Source organism: Gopherus flavomarginatus, chromosome 24, assembly GCF_025201925.1.
Source record: "Gopherus flavomarginatus isolate rGopFla2 chromosome 24, rGopFla2.mat.asm, whole genome shotgun sequence".
In the NCBI taxonomy this organism is placed as follows: domain Eukaryota; kingdom Metazoa; phylum Chordata; order Testudines; family Testudinidae; genus Gopherus; species Gopherus flavomarginatus.
The window spans coordinates 13,733,616-13,751,651 of NC_066640.1; the positions used below are offsets into that span (position 1 = coordinate 13,733,616).

At 58.1% G+C, this 18,036-nt stretch overlaps 1 protein-coding gene across 1 annotated transcript; it reads right to left on the minus strand.

Annotated features, from left to right (window-relative positions):
* Nucleotides 1–710: 710 nt before the first annotated feature.
* Nucleotides 711–17,293, minus strand: CILP2 (cartilage intermediate layer protein 2). Its single transcript, XM_050934038.1, has 8 exons — nt 17,213–17,293; nt 15,451–15,720; nt 13,203–13,382; nt 10,179–10,337; nt 8,160–8,474; nt 7,583–7,691; nt 5,849–6,006; nt 711–5,126 (listed from the first exon to the last, which is right to left on the minus strand). Exons 1-8 carry the CDS (start codon nt 17,223–17,225, stop codon nt 2,734–2,736), a joined length of 3,597 nt encoding a protein of 1,198 aa, XP_050789995.1. The 5' UTR covers nt 17,226–17,293; the 3' UTR covers nt 711–2,733.
* Between the last annotated feature and the right edge of the window lie 743 nt (nt 17,294–18,036).

Here is an 18,036-nt window from a genome sequence, read left to right on the forward strand (position 1 = left end):
TGGATTCCTGGTGAACTGGCAAATGAGTGGGAGGCTGGATTGCTGGTGAATGGGTGGAAGGTTGGCTTGCTGGTGAATGAGTGGGTGAGCGGGAGGTTGGATTGCTGGAGAATGGGTGGAAGGTTGGCTTGCTGGTCAATGAGTGCCTGAGTGGGAGGTTGGATTGCTGGTGAATGGGTGGAAGGTTGGCTTGCTGGTCAATGAGTGCCTGAGCGGGAGGTTGGATTGCTGGTGAATGGGTGGAAGGTTGGCTTGCTGGTGAATGAGTGGGTGAGCGGGAGGTTGGATTGCTGGTGAATGGGCAGGAGGCTGAATGGGTGGTTCTGAGGATCCCAGGGAGATGCACTCTACAGCCCGATCATCCCGCTAAGAGCAGTACCACAGTTCCCTTTCTGGGGCCAGCCTCACCGTATGGCTTACAGCTTTGTGCAATGCAGACACTCAGGTTCCTCCAGTTCCGGCTAGGACCAGCCATGGGTTGGGAAATACCTCGCAAGAGGGAGCCAAGGCCCCAGCAGTTTTGCTGAGAGACAGTGAGGGAGTGAGTGAGCACACACTGTGGCCATGGCGGATCCCTGTGTTCCAGCCCTGGCTCCAGCCCACCTTGGGCCGAGACCGCGCAGGACACACCTCGTCCAGACTGATGGAAACACAACCAGATATTTAATAATAAATAATGTACAAATCTGCACCATTTATGAACATGCCTTGGCAACCCAGACCGTCCTGCACGGACCGTTGTCCCTCGCAGAACCCTGCCCCTGTGTTTCACACACCAGGAGCAGCCTGGCTGGTGGACAGGCCATTGCATTAATTCAGGCCAATTGCACTGGAAGTTCCATGGACCAATGCTGGCCTGGATCCAGCCAAGCGGCACTGCCAGCTCTGGTGCGGGCTGGTCCTGGCTGGGCAGGGTGGAGACCTTACACACACAAGGCTGGAGATTTGCAAATCACTGCGCATTAAGGTTGGCTGGCGCAGTGAGTCAAGTGGGGGCAGGCAGGTGCCATATCCAGTTCTGGTGTGGAAACCTGCTCAGGGTCCGTTTGCCAAGGGGCATTTCCCCCCCTACATACTTTTTCTTAATTTCCCCTTTTCTGGCAGGGAGGAACATTGCTACCAGGAGTGGGGAGGACATATTTTACCTAGCCAACCCATAGGAAATTAGGAAAGAAAATAATTTTGGTTTTAATTTTTGGCCACTCACCAGAGAAAAGATTGCTTGAAAAAAACAGGCTGGTACCATCCGCCAGTGCTGCTGTAGAGAAGCCCATATCTAGGAGTCCTGTGGTCTATTCTAGGGGAGAATCAGTTTGCTTTGCTCTATAATTCTGTTGCTTTTTGTACCCTGGCAGGGGTGGAGGGGTGGGGCACTATGAAATGCCAAATTTCTAGTTTTCTTCCTTTCCCTTTAACACATCCAGGGGGGGTTTGTTTGCGGTCTGTTCTGCACTGACCCAAATAGAAGCACTTCATGCTTGAAGAGGATCTGTCAGGCTTAGTCAGGGTGACCAGATGTCTTGATTTTATAGGGACAGTCCCGATTTGTGGGCCTTTTTCTTATATAGGCTCCTATTACCCCCCACCTGGTCCCGATTTGTCACATTTGCTGTCTGGTCACCCTAGGCTTAGTGTCTGTGGATTTCCTTAGCTGCGGCGCTAATCACCCTTTAGAGCATTAATATTAACACGGGAAGGATGTAAAAATATCTAATTTGCTTCTCCGCATTGTTCACTTTCCCAGCCTGAAAACGGGGGCTGCTGGTCAGGTTCACCTTTGGCTGTAGTCGGTTTCAGACGCTGCCCTTGCTGCAGGGAGCAGCGCGGTCGGGGCTTGCCAGCAGGGGTAGGGGATGCTATTTCTGTCAAATTCACCTATTTCCACTGAAATATCCTGTTTAAAAAATAACTTCAGGGGCTGGTTCTCTCCAGGCGAGGGTCTGCGCGCCTTGCACTGGCAGCGTCCTCTGGAGCATATGATGGCTGGGTCAAAGTAAGTAACAGAAATCATCCTCTGGCTCTTTGCTGCCCCAGCCGGTGCATAGTGCAAGCGGTGGGGAGTATGGGTATAGTTTGGGGGAGGTGAATGGGGGGAACTGCCCCCCTAAACTGAAAGCCTTTGGGCAGGTGCAGAATTGGCCCCCTCCATGCGCAGCCCCATTGGCCAGACTGGGGCTGCTCCCCAAACACAGACTTCAAGCTACGCCTGTGGTGGGGCAGGGGGCAAACCAGACGTGTGGCGCTGAGCTAACGGCATGAAGGCGGCTGGATAACACGGGGCGCCAGCCCTACCCTGCCCGCACTAGCTCAGGGCCATTGAGAGCCTCGCGTGTGGGATGTTACCACAGGGCCAGTGAGAACGGAGCAGGGAGGAATCGGTTGGAGAGACCAGCGACCGATGCTGACCCTACTGGGGTCCGATGCTGGACCCTACTCCCAGCCACGAGGTGCTTCCCCCACTTCAGCTGAATTTTCTAGTGATAGAGAACAAGGGCCTCCCCCCACCCCACGCCGAAATTTCATGTGACGAAAGTCTGTGGTCTGGCGTCCCCCATGGGCACTAGCAGAGTTTAGCTGGATACCTTAGGGGACAGTGATTTGGGTGGGGACGGAGGAGGACACTTTGGGAGGGAGGCAAGGTGGTGCTCTGCGTTAGGGACCCCAGGGAATGTTGTGAGAATGGCAGTGTGGGGGGCATGTGTGAGTTGCGGGGGGCAGCAGCGCTGGCACCGCTCACTGCTGAGCCTGGCTCAGGCCCATCCTTCTCCGGCTGCTAGGGGTCCGTCGGGTCTGGGTGGAGAACCCGGTCCTGAGGCCAGCAGGGTAGGCCACCACCTGGGAGGGGGCCTGCAGTTGCTCGTTGCCCCTCATCTCACGGCGGACCTCGGTCAGGGTGTCCACGGGAGAGCTGAGCAGACGTTGGAAGAAGCTCTGCCGGGTGATGGGCTTCTCCTGGCAGTAGAAGGTCAGGGCCGTACCCACGTCGGACTTCATCTCCCGGGAGAAGCCATCAGATGTGCCGTCGAAGCACCGGCCGATGGCGATCTCCTTGGCCAGCCGGGGGTTCTGGTCGGTGACTGTGTATATGCCGTAGTTGTGGCCCAGCGGATCCACGGGCGCCAGCATGTTGAAGACCGCGGTGTCGTTGTTCTCCACCACTGGCGGGTGGCGGCCCAGGTACTCCCGCAGGAGGCTGTTGACAGAGGTGCGGCGGCAGCTGCCCTGAGGGATGATGGAGACCAAGGTGCGGTCGATTAGGCTCTGGTCGAAGAGCATCCCGCTGCATTTGAACTCCACGCAGGCGGCTGAGGTGTTGTAGATCTCCATGTCCTGGACGCTGCGGGTGTCCCGTAGGCCGTACAGCCGGCCACGTGTCCGGGGGTGGCTGCCACCCACGCTCCGGGACCTCACCATGTATTCCTGGGGCCCACTGATTTTCACCTTGATGTAGCAGGCCCTGAACTCCTGGGGATTGGGCCACCAGGACAGGTAGTCTCTGGTCCAGGAGGCCAGGTCGCTCTCCTTGAAGGGCACGACGTTGTACTCATACTTGTCCACCTCCACCCTGTAGAAGCGGAAGTGGTTGGCAGAAACAGGCGCCTCCTCACACTCCCTCAGGCTCCGGTAGGCGTAGATGGGCCCGTTGACCTCGTCTATGTTGTTGGGGTTGGGCTTGGCCAGGTTGATCTGGAAGGCTGTCTTCTTGAGGTGGGGGTCGTCGTGGTCCATCCGGCGGTAGCCCAGCTTGTTGAGGTAGGGCTGGGAGACCCCCACGGCATTGGGGTTGAGCTTGGGGCTGGAGGGCACAGCCTCCAGCTCCTCTCCGCCTATGGTGGCGGTGACATAGGCTGTGTAGGCGTCGGCCTGCTGGCCGTCGCAAAAAGCAGGCAGGCAGGCTCCGTTGGGCCCAGTGAGGACGCTGTCGAAGCGCCCCCAGGCCCGGGGGTTGGAGGAGTAGCCAGGCTCGGGCTCCAGGTTGATGAGGGTGACGACCACCCCTTCCAGCTGCTCGCTAGGGATGAACTTCTCGTTGATGTAGGCCCGGACCTTGACGAAGCAGCGGCGGCTCTCGGGCACGTCCAGGTTGAAGAGTCGCCTCTCCCGGATCTCCACGTTGCCGACCAAGAAGGCTCTCTCCTCCCGCTTGCCCCGCCGCTCCTTGGCCCGGCGGAAAGCACCTTCCTCCTCCCACAGGCCTGTCTCAGGGTTCAGGGACCACAGCTTCATCTTCTGCAGGTGCTCGGGCATGCGGACCTGTTCCGCGTCCACTCGCACCTCCACCCGGCCCGTCTGCAGCACCTGGCTGGTCTCGCTGTCCCGGAAGTCCACGGAGAACATGCCGTAGGTTCTCAGCGGGAAGAGATCCCCCTCGGTGTTGACGAAGTTGAGGTCGCTGGAGGCAACGGCCGCCGTGGTGAGGTCCCGGGGGTCCAGGAAGGTCACACTGGCCTTCACGGTGCCATTGTACACCTCCCCGTTGTGCCGGAGGAAGGATCCAGCTGGTAAAACCATCTCCCCCACCGGCTCCTGGCCCTCGAGCCCCCCCAGCAGGATGGTATTGGCCTGCGTGGAGTCCAGGTCCACCGGCTCTTTCTTCCGCATCACCTTGATGTCCTGGTAAACGGTGCCACCCCGGGGGTCGAAGGGCAGGACCTTGACTGTGTCCACAAACTTCTGCAGCCGGTCCACGAACCGGACCACCAGCCGCCGCGTGTCCGGGGGCACGTCGATGGCAAAGGTGCCCTTGTAGCCAGTGAAGCCGATGTTCTCTTTGCCCAGGAAGATCTGGCCAAAGCGCAGTGGCTCCCCATCGTCGGCTGCCGTCACCCTGCCGTGCACCAGGATCTTGGGCCGGGCGCATCTCTTGCAGCCGCACTCGGCCACCACCTTGATGGGCAGGATGGAGCCGGCGCAGCGGATCTCCCGCACCTCCATGCGCCGGACCCTGCAGCAGTGTCCTGCCCCATCCCGGCACTGCAGCTCGTCCTTCAGGCTCCCGGCGCAGCGGATGTCGGGGCAGCGCCCCACGTTGTAGTACGGGGAGTGCCCGGCCTCCTGGAAGCACTCGCTGGGCAACTTGATGAAGTATTCCTCCGGCTCGGCCTTGCAGCTCGGCTCTCCCTGGCCTGGGCCGGGGAGAGAAGAGAAGAGTCACGTCAGGGGCTGCGAGAGGAAATCCCTCCACCGCGCTTGACTGGTACCGAGATGCCAAACGCAGCGGCCTCTCCCCCACCGAGCACCAGCACCCACTCCCCGATCCAGGGCAAGTAGCACCCAGCTCCTTCTACAGCAAGGGGTAAAGCACTGCTCAGCCTGAGCCAGGTTGCTAGGGCCTGCCCCTGCCCCCCACATCCCTCTGGGCAGCCAGCCCCCACGCTGCTGAGCGGCTGACCTGGGATCCAGCGGCGGAAGCAACCCATGAATAATAAACCAGGCCGGGTGGAGGCCCTGGGCTCAAGCTGCTGTGGGGTGTAGGTGCCAGGCCCTCCCCTGTGCCAGCCCCCCAGAGGACAGGAGCACGTCACAGCCCAGCCGGGAGCTGCAGCTTGTCCTGCAGCAGCTCCCAGTTCTGGCTTGGCCGGTGCTGGGTTCACCGCAGCTGCCCTCTGCTACTCAACCGACTTCTTGCCCCCTCAGGGCCTGAGGCTCTACCCTGAGGGCAGCCTGGGCTCTGATCCAGCCCCCACTGGCAAGTCTCTAACCAGAGTCAATGGCCTGTCAATCAATGGGCTTCACGATTGGAGGAGATTCCTTTCCCGGCTCTCCCCAAGAGCGCTAGTGCAGGGCCGACCGGGGTGAACGGGGGTAACGACCCCGGCTCCCGCCCAGCAGCCACCCCGGGACTCACCAGTCACGGTCAGGAAGGCAGGGGAGGATTTGATGGAGCCCACGTCAGTGCTGGCTTTGCAGTGATAGAATCCGGCCTGGTGCAGCTCCAGGTCCCGCAGCACCAAGCTGCTCTTGTACTTGTGGAGTTTCCGGTCCAGGAGCGTCCCGTTGTGGTACCTGCAGGAGATTGGCAAGCAGAGAGCGTCAGCGACTGGGGGCTGGAGCATCGGCTCGCACCTGCTACCCAGACCGCCAGCCTGGACGGGTTTCCCCTGTACGCACAGACCCATCCCTTCCGTGCACTCCCCCCCACACACACACATACCCTCAACCCCACCGCCAACACCTACCACCGCTCCAACTCCCCCCCACACATACCCTCAACCCCCCCACAACCCCATCCCCACAACCCCCACACACAACGCAGCACCCCTCCACCCCCACACAACCCCCACTCCTGACACACACCCCTTTAGCCTTCCCACAACCCCCACCACCACTCCAAGCCCCACCCCCATGCACACTCTCAACACCCCCACACACACACACATACCCTCAACCCCACCGCCAACACCCACCACCGCTCCAACTCCCCCCCACACATACCCTCAACCCCCCCACAACGCCATCCCCACAACCCCCACACACAACGCAGCACCCCTCCACCCCCACACAACCCCCACTCCTGACACACACCCCTTTAGCCTTCCCACAACCCCCACCACCACTCCAAGCCCCACCCCCATGCACACTCTCAACACCCCCACACACACACACATACCCTCAACCCCACCGCCAACACCTACCACCGCTCCAACTCCCCCCCACACATACCCTCAACCCCCCCACAACGCCATCCCCACAACCCCCACACACAACGCAGCACCCCTCCACCCCCACACAACCCCCACTCCTGACACACACCCCTTTAGCCTTCCCACAACCCCCACCACCACTCCAAGCCCCACCCCCATGCACACTCTCAACACCCCCACACACACACACATACCCTCAACCCCACCGCCAACACCTACCACCGCTCCAACTCCCCCCCACACATACCCTCAACCCCCCCACAACGCCATCCCCACAACTCCCACACACAACGCAGCACCCCTCCACCCCCACACAACCCCCACTCCTGACACACACCCCTTTAGCCTTCCCACAACCCCCACCACCACTCCAAGCCCCACCCCCATGCACACTCTCAACACCCCCACACACACAACCCCCACCATCCCTCCAACCTCCCCACACAACCCCCAGGCCCGACACACCCAACCCCCCTTTAGCCCTCCCACACCCCACCACTGCTACAAGCCCCACCCGCATGCACACCCTCAACCCCCTCACACAGCCCCCCCACCCCCAAGCACACCCTTAACCCCCCACACACACAGCCCCCGCTTCCGACACACCCAACCCCTCTTTAGCCCTCCCACAACCCACCATCACTCCAAGCCCCACCCCATGCACACCGTCAACCCCCACACACACAACCCCCACCCCGCCCCTCACCACAATCCCTCCCACACACTTATGCTGCCTTCTGAACGTTAAAGCTGGATCTTCCCACATACAGCATTGCCCCTCACTCCCGACCTGCAGCCTCTTCCCCCGCTATTCCTGTCCTACAACACTGCCCCGACCTCGGTCAGGGAGGCCAGACTACACCGGGGGCAAACTCAGGTCTCCCCCCAAGGCCGATGGCAGTTGCCAAGGGCCGGCTCGTCCAGTTCCTGCAACTCACCAGTAATATTTTGTGGGCAGGGGGTTGCCGGAGGCTGCACAGCAGAGAGTCACGCCCTGGCCTGCCACCCGCACCTTGGACTCGGGGTGCATCACCATGTAGGGCTTCTCTGCCGGACAGAGAGGGAGCAGAAGAGGCAATGATGCCCCAGCAATGGCAACAACCACCCCCTCCCCACTACTATGCTCCCCCCACCCGATCTGCTCCCACCCCAACCTCTGCTCCAGCTCACTCAAGTCAGGCCCTGAGTCCGCCCAGAATCCAGCTCCCGGCTCCCCCCAGTGCAGCCTTCCCCCCCACACCCTTGCTGTCAGTTCCCCAGGAAGGCTCATGGCGCCTTCAGTCATGGGGGTCCTTGTGCTTTAAGGGCTCCCTTTTGTAGCAACCCTCTCGGATGAGTCACCAGTGGGGCTTGAACCCGGGAGCTTTGTCCCTGCAGTGCAGACCTCTACCCACTGGAGCTCAAAGAGCAACTCCGTTAGCTGGCAGCACTAGCAGGCTGTTCTCCTCTGGGTGGAACAGTCCCTAGAGGTGGACATGGGACCCCCTCACATACACACCAGGCAGGGCCCCTCACCCAGCCTCTGGAGCGTGACCTGCACCGACGACCTCCTGGAGCCATTGGAGACAATCTGAGCCTCGCCTGGGGCGAACGTCGCCAACTGGACGCTGACATTGGCCCCGCTGCCGGCGCAGACCCCCCGGATGCTGAAGCTGCCCCGGTGGTTGGTCTTGGCCAGCACGGCCTGTGGTTTGGCCTTGAGGGAGACCTGGGCATTGGCGAGGGCGGCCCCCTCGGCGCTCAGGACGGTGCCCACCAGGGTGTGATCCTGGCACGTACAGCTGCTGCAGTTCTTGTTCACCGCACCCTGGGCGCAGCTCATCTGGCAGGCTGGGGGCAGGGGCAGAGGTGAACGCAATGAGAGTGGAACACACTAGGACACCCCCGCTCCGCCAGGACAAACCGGGAAGGGGGACCCTCGGGGCTCTGAGATGGGGTCTATGGGACCCACCACCCTCCCCAAAATACCCACGTGGCAGCAACTGGGCTCCTGACCCTTCCAATGGAGGATCAGCCCTTCCCAGGCACTTTCACTCAGTGGCCCCTGCTCCGGGGGAACGTGCCAGGAGTGGCTCATAGTGGCCCAGCCAGCTGGCCATTGTAAGTCACTGGGAACAAGAGGCAGCTCGTGCTCAAAGGAGACCAGGGTGGTGGTGGTGGCGCCTAAGTGAGCAAGATGGGGGCATGGGGAGAGGTGGGTCACACGCCCCCCTGTTGGGCCCGTGTTGCTCGGAGCTTGGTTCAGGCCTGTCTCTAAGTCCCAGAGGGGGGAGCGCTGGGCCTTTCCCTCTGCTATCACCCCACTCCCCAGGCATCTGAGCTCCCTAGGGTAGTTCTGCCTTCCTGTAGCGAAGCGACGCCTCATCTGGGAATCAGCTCTTTTCCCGCTGGTTATCTGGGAATCAGCTCTTTTCCCGCATATGGTTATCTGGGAATCAGCTCTTTTCCCGCATATGGAGAGCTCTCTGCAAGCCAGTGTCTCCCCTGCCGCTGGCCCCGTGTCCCTCCCAGAGCCCGGTGCCCTTTGCCTCGAGGTTCCCCCTCGCTCTGGGCTTCCCCTCCCAGGGGAACCCCCAACCCTTTAAACCCACCTCACCTCAGTGGCTACTGCCAGTCGTCATCTAGCCCCTGCTCCCTGGGGCAGACGCAGTCCGCAATGGCCACTCATCATTGGCAAGGGGTTAGGACCTGCTGCCTCTGCCTATTCCCAGTTGGATCTCTGCAGGCCCTGTACCTCTGTAGCCTTCACCGTGGTCTGCGGCCTGGGGGTTTTACCAGGCTGCAGCTCCCCAGCTCCCCTGCCCTTCCCCAGCACTGCTCCACCTCAGGTCCCTTCCTCCCCAGCAGCCAGGCCCTTCCCACTCCAGGGCTAGAGTGAGACTCCCCCAGTTTCTGGCCCCCAGCCCTCTGAGCAGGACCAGCTGGGCCCTAGCTGAGCTGGCCACCGCTGTGGCTGCTTCCCCAATGAACCTGGCTTGGCTGCTTTTAACCCCTGTTCTACAGGAGTGAGGCAGCTGCCCCACTACAGTGCCCCACTCCGGGACGGGGGAGGGAGAGAGAGAGGGACAGAGAGGAAACAGGCTGGGGATACGGGGAGAAGAGGTGAGGGGGAGCTCACTTACTGGGTCATAACAGTCCTGCCTTTCTTACAGGCGGGTTTGGACAAGAGCTGAGAAGTGAGAGATTCCAAATACCCCTCAGAGCTGAAGACAAAGAGTCTGGGTGAGTGGCTGGATTGGCTGGCTGGCTAGATGGGATGGATGGATGAATGGGATGGATGGAGTAGGACCTAGTATAACAACAGACAAGGGGCTGAGCTCAGGCCCCAATCATCTCCAGCCAATTCACAAATCCAGGGGATTTGGGGACTGTCCTGAAGAACAACGGTTCCCCGCCCTTCCTGGGCAGCTGCCCTGCCAGATACCCCGAAATGCAGTTCAGGGATGACCTGCCCCCCCAAACCCTGGCCACTCCAGAGGCGGGTCCCTCTTGCTGCGGGTGGCCCAGGGGAGGGAGCCCGAGCATGGCCAGTACCTGGGCAGGGTGTCCGGGCGCATTTCTGCACCTCCGAGGGGCGGCCGACGCAGTGGGAACTCTTGGATTTCTTGCAGCTCCGATGCCGGACTCGCTTCCCGCCACTACCACAGCTCTTGGAGCAGGGGCTCCACGCGCCCCACTCGCTCCACTCATCATCTGGGGGTGGAGACACCAGCAACCCCATCAGACAGCAGTTCCTCCATGTGCACGGCGCTGCACAGAGAATCCTGGAAATGGGCCCACGGGGAGAGCTCCCCCACACTGCCCTGTGCATGGCCCTGAGAACATGCCTGGTAGGGCAAGGGGGGGGCTCCCCCCCCAGGCTGCTGAATCCTACTTAGGGGGCAGATGTGACCTTCCAGGGAACTCATGCTGGATTTGGCACTGAGCGCCATCTCCTTTGTCCTCGTTGGCACCAGTGCAAAGTGAGTGTGAAACACAAGCAGAGTGCAATGGCAGCGGTTCACACTTGCTTTTGCACTGCTGCAAATGGCGACACAAGGTGCCAGGCCACGGACACAGAACGTGCTTTGCCTTGAGTTCCGTTGTGCCCCAAGCCGGGGATGTGACCAAACTTGGTTTCACAAGAACTCCCCCACCACTACCCTGGCACGGCCTGAGGTCCCGGCTCCCCTGCGTTGGAGGATCACTCAAACCAAGCCCAGCATGCCCAGTGCCGGAAGGCTGCATGCCGGGGCGCTGTCCGTTCCCAGCGTCAAGTTCCCAGGCCCAGCCTTCCGCACGCGCCTGCCAAACTATGTTTATGTCCTAGGCCTCTGCTACTTCAATTACTCTGAACGGCTCGCGGAGAACAGATAGCCCGGAAGCTGCCCACAGGGACCCAGCGCCAAAGAGCTGGGTGGAAAGAAAAACTTGCCCTGCATTGAGATAGGAGGGGGGAGTCAACTTAAAAAATCCCCCCCAGCTATGCAAAGATCTGGAGCCTGTTCCCACCAAGACCGTAGCCAGCGCGCAGAGCTGCCAGCCACCCGCCCTGAACACCGGGCTCCCTGAAAGAGTCCATTAAAAAGAGCCTGCGCCATAAAAAATAAAAAACCAGCCATTCCAGACCACAGGCCCATGTCTGACATTCCTGTCTCTTGATGTACCGGCTGCACTGAGGGCCTTTATTGTCTAAAATGGGTTTTTTCCCTCCTTAGTCCTGATTTAATGAACTGGTGAGAGAAAAAGTCCTTTACAATAATTCAGCTGGTGGCTTTAAGAAAAACTGAATGTGGCGTTGTGCCCAGATGTGGCATGGTACAGAACAGCACGTGCAGGAGTCTGAAATAACTCAGTGTGTGGGGGGGGAAGACACTGATGTTAAATTAGGGTAATTCATATTATTATTGTGTGGTCCTGCAAGCCCCAGGCATAGAATCATAAGACTGGAAGGGACCTCCAGAGGCCATCCAGTCCAGTCCCCTGCACTCATGGCAGGACTGAGTATTATCCAGACCATCCCTGACAGGAGTTTGTCTAACCTGCTCTTAAAAATCCCCAATGACGGAGATTCCACAACCTCCCTGGACAATTTATTCCAGTGCTTAACCACCCTGACAGTTAAGAAGTTTTTCCTAATGTCCAACCTAAACCACACTTGATGCAATTTAAGCCCATTGCTTCTTGTTCTGTCCTCAGAGATTAAGAAAATTTTTCTCCCTCCTCCTTGTAAGAACCTTTTATGTACTTGAAAACTGTCATGTCCCCTCTCAGCCTTCTCTTCTCCAGACTAAACTAACCCAATTTTTCCAATCTTCCCTCACAGCTCATGTTTTCTAGACCTTTCATCATTTTTGTTGCTCTTCTCTGGACTTTCTCCAGTTTGTCCACATCCTTCCTGAAATGTGGTGCCCAGAACTGGACACAATACTCCAGTTGAGGCCTAATCAGCGTGGAGTAAAGCAGAAGAATGACTTCTCATGTCTTGCTTACAGCACTTATGCTAATACATCCCATAAGAACGGCCGGACTGGGTCAAACTAAAGGTCCATCCAGCCCAGTATCCTGTCTACCGACAGTGGCCTATGCCAGGTGCCCCAGAGGGAATGAACCTAACAGGCCATGATCAAGTGATATCTCTCCTGCCATCCATCGCCATCCTCTGACAGACAGAGGCTAGGGACCCCATTCCTTACCCAATGATGTTTGCTTTTTTTGCAACAGCCTTACACTGTTGACTCATATTTAGCTTGTGATCCACTCTGACCCCAGCTCCCTTTCCACGGTGCTCCTTCCTGCGCAGTCATCGCCCCCCTTGTATGTGTGCAGCTGATTGTTCCTTCCTAAGTGGAGCACTTTGCATTTGTCCTTATTCAATTTCATCCTATTTACTTCAGGCCATTTCTCCAGTTTGTTCAGATCATTTTGAATGTTAATCCTGTTCTCCAAAGCACTTGCCACCTCTCCCAGCTTGGTATATCCACAAACTTTAAATGTCCTCTCAATGCCATTATCTAAATCATTGATGAAGATATTGAACAGAACCGATCCCTGCGGGACCCCACTCATTCTTCCCTTCTGGTGTGACTGTGAACTGCTGAGAACTACTCTCTGGGGATGATTTTCCAACCAGTTCTGCACCAAGACCCCAGTGAACCTGGCACTGCACAAACAGAACAAAAAGACAGTCCCTGCCCCCAAAGAGTTTACAGTCTAAGGAGATTAATTGGGGTGAGGGGGAACTGTGTGTGTGGATGTGTGTACACTGCCCCTTGCTGGCTGAGACTGTGCACGCACGCATGTGGGTCCCCTGCCCTCCCTGGGATGGAATCACAGTTCCTCTGCAGAGCACCACAGGCCCCACAGCACGAGACTTTTGTCAGTCGCTTTTTGGTGGAGGGCTGACGACTCTGCGGGAGCCTCACTGTACATCCAGCGTGCATTTCTCGCTGTGAACCACCAGTGCCCCCAGGCCTCACCCCGTGGCCAGCCGGTGAACGGGAGAGCTGAGCTCGGATCTTGGGACCAGGCCCCATGCGCAAGCCCCCTGGGTCGCCCAGCGTCACCGCGGCCCATTACCTGTGCAGGGCCCGCTGCTGCACGCCCTTCTTTGTGTGGCTTTCCCTGCACACTTGGGCTGCAGCAGCGACAGGGGCTGGCTGTAGAGGCAGCTGCGCTGTCGGGTCTGGAGCCCGCTGCCCTCGCAGGTGGGTCTGGAACAGGCACTCCAGGCTGACCAATGCGACCAGTCATCGTGCTCTGGGGGAGCGGGGCAGGAAGACAAGAAGGGTTACTGGGGGGGAAGTGCCCAGGGCAGAGAATCCCAGAGGGGAGAGTTACTGAAACCTGCCCGCTCTCGGAGCTGGGCCCAGGGACTCTGGTACTCTCCAAGGCCCTGGAGTCAAGCATCTCCCTCATAATACTTTCCCGGCACTGGCCCAATAAGGGGGCATGTTTGTAACCCCACTACCACAAGCAGCAGAAGCATGGGGTGTGGGGGTCCAGCTGCCCCAGACACCTTGGGGCCTTCCACTATGAGCAATTTTCCCAGCAGATGGGCAATGCATTGGATGGGCTGTGTCATAACTAGAAAGGGAAGGGTAACAACCCTCCTGTGTACAATACTATAAACTCCCTCCTGGCCAGAGGGACCAAAATCCTTTTACCTGTAAAGGGTTAAGAAGCTCAGGTAACCTGGCTGACACCTGACCCAAAGGACCAATAAGGGGAAAAGATACTTCCAAAGCTTGGCGGGGGTGGGGAGAAAAGAGTTTTGTTTGTGCTCTTTGTTTTTGGGAGTGTTTGCTCTTGGGACTAAGAGGGACCGACATTAACCCATGTTCTCCAAATCTTTCTGAACAAGTCTCAAGTCTCTCATACTTGTAAGTAACAGCCAAGCAAGATGTGTTAGTTTCCTTTGCTAGAGGGTTTATCCCTGTTTTGTTGTAACTTTGAACCTAAGGCTAGAGGGGGTTCCTCTGGGCTCTTTGAATCTGATTACCCTGTAAAGTTATTTCCCATCCTGATTTTACAGAGATGATTTTTACCTTTTCTTTTTAATAAAATCCTTCTTTTAAGAACCTGATTTTCCCATTGTCCAAAGACCCAGGGGCTGGGTCTTTGATCACTTTGTAACCAATTGGTTAGGATATTATCCTCAAGCCTCCCCAGGAAAGGGCGTGTAAAGGCTTGGGGAATATTTTGGGGGAAGAGGAACTCCAAATGGTCCTTTCCCTGTTTCTTATTAAATCACTTGGGGGTGGCAGCCTACCAGGTTTTCACCTAAGCTGGTAGAAATAAGCTTAGGGGGCTTTCCTGCGGGTCCCCACATCTGTACCCTAGAGTTCAGAGTGGAGAAGGAACCCTGACAGGCTGGCAGGCAAATGATTAACCCCGCTTCCCCGGAGGTCTGGTATGGAGGTGGGGAGACATTGACTCTGGTGCTGTGGGGGACTCACGATGGAAGAGACCAGCTGGATTTAACGAACCCTCCCCCGGCAAGGGGGCAATGCAGGAGCTAGGCAGGAGGGGCCAGGGGCTGTTCAGTCCCTAGGAGGTGCCCTGGGGGGATGTCTGTGAATCGTCCCCTCCCCAGGAGACGAGTGGATGGGGGGTGGGCGCAACAGGTGGCTGGAAGGGACCTGGTGGGGCTGAAGCCAAAGGCCGTGGTCCAGATGAGCAACGAGATCCACTCAGTGGCAGGGGATGGGAGCAGTGGGGGAGGGACGGGAGCCATCCCTGCCTGTTGTGAGGTCCAGATCCATCATCTGTGGCCATTAGCCAGCTGGGTGCTTTAGCCCCTTCTCGGGGTATGACAGCAGCGTCTCCGTGGCACTGCACGGGACTCCACAACAGGGTCACCCTCCAACCCCGCTTTCCCCGCCCCCGGCCAGTCTAATGTCCCACCCTCTGGAGTGTTCCCCGGCACTTGGTTGATGCGGGTGGGAAATGGAGGGACAATGCCCCATACACCACCCCCCCACACACACATGGCTGCAGCACGCCCTGCGCCCTGGGGTGGTCCCAGAGGGGTAATTTCATGGTCAGTAATTATTCTTTCAAGACACCAGGCTGGCAGAAGGGTCCTCAGCCTTCAGGGCATAGGGGTCAGTAGGGAGGGCAGGGCAGCTTGGGCCTCGGGCATCGCTGGGGTTAGGGGGAAGCACCAGGGACCGGCAATGAATAGAGGAAGGACCCGGCACCCGTGGGCCCATCTGGGCTGACACAAACAGGCAGGGTCAGTGGGGCCCGACACCCAGGAGGCCGCAGATCTGGAGATGGCACTGCCTGGTGACCCTCAGCCCCAGCACCCCCCTGCGGCACTCACCCATGGGGCACAGGAAGCGGACATGGTAGTTGGAGCAGGTTCTGCCCCCTGGCTGCTCCCGGTTGATGCACCAGAATCCCTTCTCGGGGCTGTAGTGCACGAGCTCGCCCACATCCTCGGGCAGCTCCCACTCGGTGGTGCGGGCTTGGATGGAGACTGGCCGGGCACACACCCGCTCCCGGTAGTAGAAGCGGACGGCCTCCAGGCTCTCGTAATCACCCTCCCCGCCAGGGTGGTCCACATTGAACCAGGAGGTCCACTCGGTGGTGCCTAGAGGGCAGGGAAAGGAACCCGCGGTTATCCCGTGCCGAGCTTGTGGGCAAGGGTGATTGATTGTCATGCTTCAGGGCAGATTCCCCACTCGGGTCAGGAAGGAATTTCACACACACACACACACACACACACACACACACACACACACACACACACACACACACACACACACACACACACACACACACACACACACACACACACACACACACACACACACACACACACACACACACACACACACACACACACACCATCCAGGCAGTGCCAGGTAGATGGGCCACTGGCTTGTTCCAGCTTGGCTGGTTTCTTGGCCTTTTGCAGAAACAATATGACCTGAAGGGGTTGCACCATGGAACAGGTGCAGGCTCCTCTAGGCAGCTGGGAGGCCTTGGAGCCCACTGTGCCTCGGACCAAGGCTGTTTATTTGTCCTGGCTCTAGGCCAAAGCCCATTTGTTTGCTGGTGCTCTCCCCAGCCTGGCAGCAGCTGGGCTCCCCACAGCAGCTGCCACCGCCCCGTGCATGGGCTCCGCCCCTCTGGGTATCAGCGCCCAATGCCCTGTCAGTTCCCACCCTCCAGGATGGATGCTCCAGCCCTGGCTTCTTCCACGGTTTGGATTATAGCAGCAAATTGCCTCTCAGCTTGCTGGTGCGGGGCCTGGCTTTGTGTGTATACAGTGCCTAGCGCCGGGGTCCTGCGCAGAGGTGGCACCACCATATTGCGTATTGGACACTTGACAAAATTACTGGCCTTAGTGACGGACTTGGGGCGGGGGGAGTTCTGCCATTTGGTCACTCCACTGGTTTGAAAAATGACCACGGACCTCAAGTATTTTTCCACGGACACGTGTGTCTGTGTCCGGACACTTTGGTGAGCCCTGGCTCCCACGCCAGCCCCACAGCTCTGACGTGCCAGGGGGACACAGAATCTATGGCCTCCATGGCTAAGGCACATGGTGCCACCCACAAGCCAGCTGCACCCAACGCATCTTGCCATGCCAGCCTTTAAGCTGCAGTTATTTTTTAAATTATTGTACAAACTGAAAGGGAGGGGATGTTGCTGCTATGCTGGTGCCCTGCAATCCCGACCCACAGCCCCCTGCTGCACCAACCCTGGGATCCCCCCACAGCTCTGTCAGTGCCCCTCACTCTCAACCCGCAGCCTCCTGCTGCACCAATCCTGGGCTCTCCACCCCTACACCCAACAACTCTGCAGGTGCCCCTCACTCCCGACCTGCAGCCTCCTGCTGCACCAACCCCGGGCTTCCCCAAGAGCTCAACTGGGGTCCCCTCTCCCCGAATCCCGACCTGCAGCCTCCTGCTGCACCAACCCCGGGCTTCCCCGAGAGCTCAACTGGGGTCCCCTCTCCCCGAATCCCGACCTGCAGTTTTGTACTATGCCGTCTCCCCGACCATGGTGCTTGGTTACTTCATAACAAGGCAGGCAATGAACGGGGCAAACAGGGCCAGCAACAAACAGCACCACACCTGCTGTATCCATGTGGAGAGGCTTTCCATCAGGCTTCTTTTTCCGGTGTTTCCCCAGCACATTGGTGTTGGCAGGTCGGGAATTTTCCTGCCGGGGGTCTGTGGAAAGAATCACACTATGGAAATGTTTGCATTCCCCCCCTGCACCTGCCGCCCCATGCCAGTCCCCTCCTCCGCTGGCCCAGAGTCCCACTACAAGCACAGAGCCCTTCTGAATTGCTGGCTTTCGCCACAGAGAACAAACAAAAGGTTGGTTTCATAGCAACAGTTGTTTGTGCAGCACCGGGCACAAGGCGGCCCTCGTAAGGCCGCAGCTCCCCGGTCTAATGCAGCGTGCACAGTCAGAAAACATCGCCACGTGTATTCGGCTCCTTTATTAGACGAGCAGTTGCAAGGGTTTGTCATGTTCCCCGGGGAGCCCTCCGCTCCCCATTGTACTGTTTGCAGAAGGAACGAAGGTTGCTCATTGGAGCTGGGTAGGAAACTGCACAGAAATGGATCCAACAAACAATATTAATTACCTCACTCACCTTGTTTCTCTTCCTGGGAACATTTTCAAGCTATTGAAAAAACATTTCTCCGTCCTGAATCAAGACCAAAAAGCTGAAACCTCAAAATGTTGTGAGCCAGAAATAAGAATAAAAAACAAGCCAGACAGTTTGTTTCAATCATTTCAAAACATTTTATTATAATTTTGACTTTTTTTTCCATAATGAGCTGAAGCCTTGACACTTCACACTGGATGTTCGGTTATTTTGGAAATGGTTTTCACAATTTCAAAACTTTTAACAAAATAAGAAATTGTAAGCTGAAAAATGTGTTTG